Raw genomic sequence first — 8,475 nt, forward strand, 5'->3', positions numbered from 1 at the left:
CACAAAAAATATAGTAAACTTGGCCCCGGTCCAAACTTTCATCAAAATTAATATCGTGTTATCACCATTTATGGTTACAAGACGAAAGGATGTGCCGTAACCACTTCATTTGAATAATACGATGTAATGGGTGTACTTTTTCATCGAGAAACGAGACGATGATTCACATCACATTCAATGTGATATTTCTAGGGAATGAAAATTGAAAACAACATTGTTAACACATATTATTGTTTTTATTCCAGTTTACAAAAATATCTTTACAATGTGTATAGGTAAATTATACAATAAGCACGTTTATTCGAGGAAAAATGTACTTTTATATGTTTTATTTATATTTGTTCAACATACATATCGTACATTTAAATATCGTTGTAGTTTTAAATAATATTGTACAAAAAAAAAATTAAAAACAAAAGAAAAAAAACATAATCATTGTATAATGAAAGCAAAGTTTATTTAAAATAACTTCAACTTGTATGGAATGTTATAGTTTATTGTAAAAATTATATATTTCACTGTATTTGGAATGATATGATTATTTTTAATACATATATCAAGGCAAGATATTACTTTTGAAATGTGTTATAAATCACAAATAATATAACTTTGTATTCAAATTGTATGAATATTTTACATACACATATTTCTTTTGTTTCAACAACATATTTCAATTTAAAAAAAAATGGCATTGTCATATAATAAAATAAAATATTTTATATCAACAAAATAATATCATTTGTCATACAACTCGATGTAATACAATTACACGTTTAAATTACAAATACGTACAATATTGGAATTAGAGTTTCTTTTTAAAACTAGGCCGTTATAAAAATATCATTTTTACAATATTTTATTATTTGGAAAAAATACCATGCATTAGGCGTAAATATAGTGTCATAACATGAGCACCAATTTTCACAGTCTTAATTTACTTTTACTTTTTTACATGTAAGTAGAACACGATTCAAGTAATGAGTGGCAATTTAGTTTATTTAAAATAATGATATTTTTAAAATAAATAAAAAAAAAGATAATAAATGGAAACTTGATCAAATGGAAAAAAATTGTCATGTATCACATGTGTTAAATTTTTCATAGCCGTATCAACTACATTTTCAAACATTCATTGTGCATATATTAATTTTTCTATATAACTACATAACCAGCCAAATGCTTAACAATCGTAAACCAATCCCTCAATAATAAATAGATATAAAATTAGAAAAGTGAAAAAAATAACAATTTTTTGAGACAATATATAATGTATAATATAATTTTGTAAATATATTAGTATTTATGTATAAAAATGGAATGAACTCAATGGAATGAAGAGTAAAATTCAAATAACGAAGCAAAGCGCCATATAGTTCTATACAATATCTAACAACATAGAGCGTTCAAAAAGTTCTCGTATTCACATTGATTGACGGATGTTTATAGAAACGAAGCAACAAAGAAAACCGCTCTTTATAAAAGGATTAATCGTTTCATTGAGGATCTAGAGAACATCAAACAAGACAACTTCTGTGATCTGCGTTGTGGAAACTATAGTTTATATAATGATAGCTGAAAACAGTGCAAATCATAGCTCAGACATTAACCATTGTAAAAGATATGGTTATACTGTTGTGCTGAAGTGAAAAAATAAAAAAAATTAAACGTAACATTTACATACACTGAAAAATTAAACGACTTTAGAAAACTTTTTAAACGCCCTCCATATACACAATCCAAATCCAACGACAAACAAATCGCTATCTGATATTGATTTTACATTTTTAAACATTCAAAATATAGTCAAGGTAGTATTGACTACACTTTTGATAGTATTCTTTAAATCCTACGATAAATACAGAGGCAATTTCGAAACGAATCGACTAATCAACAACACATTAATCATTTCCTATTGCGACTATTCAACATTTGCTTTCGCTATTTGTACTAAAATATTATTTTGTGACCAACTTTTCAATATACTTTGCTACCGAACAATCTAATCAAACTCTGAACTCCACCCGAATATACCGATCATATTTACGGCCAAAATTTGTTGAACATTTCCATGAACGAGTCGTAGATCATGAACGTGATCGCAACGTCCAGGCACACTCGGCTCAAACGAGGAACAGTGCCTTTGTAGAAAGCCAACGGACCTTCATTCTTCCATATCGTCGAGAAACAATCCCAAGTGTTTTTGTACCTACTAGCCTCGAGACCTTGCATCCTAGTCTTGACAACATCAACCGGAGTGTTACCGAACACGGAAGCAGCCCCTAAAATATAAAACGTGACAGATTATTATATCTGATTGTATCCACCCACAGTACCAGAAAGCTAAATGGAATATAAAAACAAACCAGCTAGAGCTCCGAAAGCTCCGACCATATACTTGGGCACCGGCTTAGAAGGATCACCTCCTCTATATAGATCTTTCATAGATTCCATGACGAAGAAACGTATGGCTTGGTTAGATCCTTGTTTGATTACGGTAGCCGTGACACCTTTGTAAACTCCGCCAATGCCTGAAAAGAGTTTATAATTTTTATAAAACGCACATTGCTATTGAAAAGTGTGACGAATGCTAGTCTACCTTCTTGTTTGACTATCGTGGTGACGCCGTGGAAGAATCCTTTGTATTTGGGATTACCCGACAGTTGATCGTTGATGAATTTGACTTTGACCGTCTCCATCGGTGTAACGGCGAGCAAAGCTTCGCAAACGCCAGCGCCGAGTCCGCACAATAGCCGACCGCCCGGAGATAAGACACCTTTTTCGTTGACCATTCGCTTTTTGAACTCTTCGAATGCACCGAATCTGCAAATTTACAACACGAAAGCGATTCATTAGAAGGCTGATGAATTGAACATGTACATGATAAGCAGCAGAGCTTTCAACGATTCAAAATATCATTGAACAAAGGTTTGACTTTCATTAAGATAAGTACTTTTTTTTGACAATTATTTGGTCAACTATATATTTCAACCACCAACTTTTCGTGTTTAACCGCTTAGCTGCCCAAAGCGCCTGAAGGCGCAAACAGCCGTATCTATTATACGCTCAGCGCGTCGGCTGGGCGTCTAAGCGGTTAAGACTTGTGTTTATGATTCGAAATTAATGTTGGTTTTTTCACAGTGACATCTAAAAATATCCAGTGATACTAATGAAATTGAAAAAAGTCGATATTTTTCCTTAGTTTGTTATATATTCGAGAGGTAGTGTACTGCTTTAGGTCATCGACTTTAGAGAGTTTTTAATTAATATTATGTATTAGATGTATTATGAGCAATGTCACGTACGCCGCGGATTAAGCGAATAGAATCCCAGAGACTATGTGACCTTTCAAGGGTTATCTGTTAACGGATTAACTAAGTGCTTGCACTTAGGACCAACGGATATCTGTTAACGGATTAACTAAGTGCTTGCACTTACTTCCAGGATTATATCTGGACTCTAGGTGCATTTAGGCTAAACAGTGACCGTTATTAGTCCTTTCTCAGAATCGGTAAGGGGAGACCCAATGTCGTGGGAATACATATCCGAATACGTGACTATACAACAGGTAAACAGATTAAACGTCCTGAGAGATCTACCCTTTATAAGGCGGTACGTAGGCGATATCAGGTCATTCTGGACTGAGCACTGCCAGTGCGTGTATCTCCTTAATCATCAATAAATGCTGTGAGACGACTAAGGCCTTTTACTTGGATCCTCCACCCACCCCTACGTAACAGCATTTATAAGAATTGTAAATAGGTTTTTGAGCTATTTTTCCTATTATGCTGTACATTAACATTAGAATAATATAATACTATGATTACTAACCAAATTAAATTAAATTGTAAAATAGAAAATGATCAGTAGATCAGTAGCTATTAAAATAGATATAAGATGTATTGTGAACATAATTTCGTAATAATAAAAAGCATTTAAAAATCAAATCAAAAAAGAGGTAGTGTCAAGGGTTGACACTGAACACAAACATAAAATAATCGAATCAGTGTCTAAAAACGCGTTAAAGAGTGGTTTATCAACAGAATCACCCAACTTCAACTTCAACGTAGTAAAACACTACAATGTGTATATCACAGCTAGGATTATCTATAGGTAATCAATGAGATTACCACTTCATCGGTTAAAAACTGTACCATAATTAATTTATTCATATAGGAACGTAGTAAAACTGAATCGAGGTTTTATAACATGAATAAAACAAAAGTCGCGCGATTACATCATCGCGTTTATGTAAGAGCACGCAGAGCCAACTTTGCCTGAAATATCTTCGTTCACACAATTCGACTCGCTCTACATACATAAACAAACTCAAGCTCATAGGAAGCCCCAAAAGCATGATCTCATCATACAGCACGAAGCAACCTCAAGCCCGTTGAAATCTCTAAGAGCATGACCTGCACAGCCAACCAGGATATAAACTATGGCACCAGCCCCAGACACCAATGAGCCTCTGGAGTTCAGCCAGCCCACTCCTCTGAAGTCGAGCAACTACCTCTTTCGCCGTACATACAATAATACTGATATAGCCAGCTCCCTAAAAATAATTTATAATACACCCATATATACTAACTTGAAAAAACTGCATGCCATATATAATATTCCGTTTGTTACAGACATTACTAACAAACTAACCAGTAGATTCTATGACAGAATCACTAATAACTAGTCACCGGAGCCTGAGGGGGCCGTGTATTGTTCAAAGGTTGTAAATGCATTGTTAAAGGTTTGCCGAACAATGGATAGCACTGTGACTATCCTACCTCTACTAATAACTATACTAACACACTTGTGAAGAGTATCAGTGATTATAGCAAAATGTCTATACCCTTCAGGTATAAACACAAATTACCTTAACACAATCTGCTTTAGGTCATCGACTTAAGAGAGTCTTTAATTAATATTAAGTATTAGATGTATTATGAGCATTTATAAGAATTGTAAATAGGTTTTTGAGCTCTTTTTCCTATTATGCTGTACATTAACATTAGAATAATATAATACTATGATTACTAACCAAATTAAATTAAATTGTAAAATAGAAAATGATCAGTAGATCAGTAGCTATTAAAATAGATATAAGATGTATTGTGAACATAATTTCGTAATAATAAAAAGCATTTAAAAATCAAAAATATAGCCAGCAGTATGGCTCGGTGGTTGCGTTTATGTTTAGCACCAAGAGGTTACCGGGTTAGATCCCGTGCTAATCTTTAATACTGCTGGTCATTTATGTTCAAGTCTAAATCCATATATGGATTAATTTATTTATTAATTAATTGTTATTTTCGTGAAATACAGCGATTTATGTAATAAAAATGCTGCAATTTTGTAATTAATTGTCTAGGAAGGCTCATTGGAGTCTATATGTTAGACCTGCCTGGTATATGTCTATGTAAAATAAAATAAAATACTCAAAATAAAAAAAGATCCTCTTAAAAACTCAACCAAGTTTCCATAGGCCGGGAAACGGTCGAAACATAAACTCCTATATTCATATTTATATTTTTATGAGCTAAAATTCAATATGCAACTGATTATTTTTGTAGTCTGGAACAAAATATTTAACAGCATTTTTTTCAGATTCACAGACAATTCAATAGATCGTTATAATGAGATATGACTGTACAAAGTGCAAACATTTCATTCTTGTATTTATTTTCCTTGTTATACCAATTTGATTCAAGGACACAGTGAGATCATTCATTCTCAATTTTTTTTCATCCTACGTAATTCACGATTACATAAAAAAAAAATTCAATTTATACCAACACCTCGAAAATATAATTATGCCAAATAAATATAAGAATTTGTGCTGTAAACATATTTATATAGTCCGAGTTTTGAGTTTCTAAAAGTAAATTTACTTAAATTCCAACTTTGAAGAGATTTAATAATTATACAGTATTCAGAAATGTTTCTATATATACATATGTAGGGTTGGAATTGAACGAAAGGCTGATGTACGACTGATTGTGAGAAGGGATGAAAAGGGGTAGAGATGTAACGGTTAGTCGCCGTTGGACCTGTGCTCCGGGCGGCTGGTCGCTAAGCCTCCGCACGTATCGTCTTAATAAACAACTTAGTTTGGTCTTCACCTCAACCGCCACATCCCAACCGTGGTCCTGAACAGCGTCATCTGTCAAGATTCTCTACCACATATATAATGAAAATGAATAAAACATATTTTGATTACCTAACGGCCGATTTTGGAATCGACCCATACAACAGCACACTGAGGCCTCGATACAATCCCAAGAAGCCATGACTTTTCACAGTTTTCTTAACACAATCTGCAATACCGGTATATTGCTTCTGACCGCCAGCTATAAAAACAATCACACAATAAAATTCAAATCCGTAAACAAGATCGATTACATTACTTATAAACTTGCAACAATGCTAAACATTACACGCAAACTTTAACTACCAAAGGTTAGTTGTTGATAAGAATGTTATCACCGTAAAAAAAAAACTCTACGAAGACGTAGCCAATACGTCGTACGTAGATTATTTATGTTTATAAAGGATTACTTTTATCAAGAATAGACAGATTTATCAAATATTATATATCAAAAATCGTAATAATTTCTATATATATAATTACCCTTTTCATCTAGTTGTAATTGTGTTTTAACATATTCGGTAGGGAATGTGATGCAAATTTCGATTCCACCGGTAATGCCTCCGGCGATGATTCCTTTAAGACCGATAGATCCTGGTTGAGCAGCAGAAGCTGCTCCGACTCCTTCCATCCATGGCCTCGAAAATGGGTTTTTCACTCTCCTCTCCATCGCTCACTACACACACAATCAATGACACGAATTATACAACACCATTTGACCTCTTATGTAAAAGGGGCTATCATTTACATACAATATGTATTTAGAACAGGGACAAGTTAATCATAATAACTATAGATATATACAGTACTATCATCCAACAGATTTCCAGAAATCTGTTAAATATCTTCGTAAATATACTTGCGTAAACTTTCGCTTGTAAAACTGTTTTTTTTTTTATTATTGTTTTGAAAAAAAATCGCAGTACAACTTGTCCTATGCTCATTTCAATACAGCCCTAATGATCATAGATAAATTATAAGAAACCTTTCGAACATGATCTGAAAAAAAATCAGATTGCAAAGGATATTTTAAATATTATTATAATATTATGCAATTTATAATGTCTTTCTTGATACCATTAATATGGTAATAAATACAATTGAAAAATCTTGAACTTCAATAATTCGGTTCACGTATAAAATTTGATTAAATCTTTACCAATACAAACAAGGTATTGTATGGAAATTTACTTGAAATATAAATAGTAAAAATTAATTTAAAAAAAAATAATTAAATATCATTATATTCTTAAGCTGAAAATATGGAATCATACGATTGTTCAAAGGAGTATTTGATTGAGTTTGAATAAATTACCTGACTTAAAAATAACAAATGCGAGGAAGAGCGAAAGTATGACTAAACGTCACACGAGCCGGCGACGACTGCTGTCAAACGCGTCAACGAGAACAAACACGTTACAAATCGACCATGACTGAAAATTTAATTAGTCACTATTTAAAAAATTCGGGTGTGACCAACCCATGACTTTATCTATGTATTTGATGAATATAAGAAGGTTACAAAACAAAATTCGATATTGAACTGATGACTATGATAGCGATACAAATTGAGCGCAAATGTATGGAAACTTGCACAAAACAAAAGATCTACTTCCGGTTATCAGATTTTGTTCAAATTTTTTTTATTACTAAAAATCACTATCAGTATTATACTCATTAAATATCAAGAAAATAAAAATAATTTTAAAGGTCAAAATAAAATAATGAAATATTGTTTTAAAAAAAAATACTACTTCCGGTTTACAAATTCTGACCAAAACCCTACCAGCTCTAAGTTAGTACATAAAGGATAGAAATATAAATTTTCAGCTTAATACATTCAGGGGTGCGGACAGAATAGTGGGCACAACATTTTTGACCTTTCTACGAGGAAAAAAATCCCACTTCCGGTTCATTAAATTAAGTAATTTTTTTTTATTTTTACTTAAAATCACTATTTTTATTATACACATTAAATATCAAGAAGCTTAAAACAATTTAAAAGTTCAAAATAAAATAATAAAAAAATAATGAAATATTGTTTTTAAAAAAAATACTACTTCCGGCTTACGAATTCTGACCAAAACCCTACCAGCTCTAAGTTAGTACATAAAGGATAGAAATATAAATTTTCAGCTTAATACGTTCAGGGGTGCGGACAGAGTAGTGGGCACAACATTTTTGACTTTTCTACAAGGAAAAAAATCCCACTTCCGGTTCATTAAATTAAGTAATTTTTTTTTTATTTTTACTTAAAACCACTATTTTTATTATACACAATAAATATCAAGAAGCTTAAAACAATTTAAAAGGTCAAAATAAAATAATGAAAAAAT

At 32.1% G+C, this 8,475-nt stretch overlaps 1 protein-coding gene across 1 annotated transcript; it reads right to left on the minus strand.

Annotated features, from left to right (window-relative positions):
• Positions 1–220: 220 nt before the first annotated feature.
• Positions 221–7,539, minus strand: sea (mitochondrial citrate transporter scheggia). Its single transcript, XM_077432249.1, has 6 exons — positions 7,455–7,539; positions 6,623–6,815; positions 6,212–6,341; positions 2,597–2,820; positions 2,364–2,528; positions 221–2,279 (listed from the first exon to the last, which is right to left on the minus strand). The coding sequence occupies exons 2-6, from the start codon at positions 6,807–6,809 to the stop codon at positions 2,041–2,043; spliced, it is 945 nt and encodes a 314-aa protein (XP_077288375.1). The 5' UTR covers positions 6,810–6,815; positions 7,455–7,539; the 3' UTR covers positions 221–2,040.
• Between the last annotated feature and the right edge of the window lie 936 nt (positions 7,540–8,475).

Source organism: Arctopsyche grandis, chromosome 1 (assembly GCF_051622035.1).
Source record: "Arctopsyche grandis isolate Sample6627 chromosome 1, ASM5162203v2, whole genome shotgun sequence".
Lineage (NCBI taxonomy): Eukaryota > Metazoa > Arthropoda > Insecta > Trichoptera > Hydropsychidae > Arctopsyche > Arctopsyche grandis.

Bases quoted from the DNA above. Each gene is read 5' to 3' on its own strand.
- sea (XM_077432249.1), bottom strand. From the start codon at position 6,809: ATGGAGAGGAGAGTGAAAAACCCATTTTCGAGGCCATGGATGGAAGGA. The intron at 2,821-6,211 runs GTAATCAAAATA...GTAAATTTGCAG, and splicing joins ATTCCAAAATCGGCCGTTAG to ATTCGGTGCATTCGAAGAGT. The intron at 2,529-2,596 runs GTAGACTAGCAT...AACTCTTTTCAG, and splicing joins CACGATAGTCAAACAAGAAG to GCATTGGCGGAGTTTACAAA.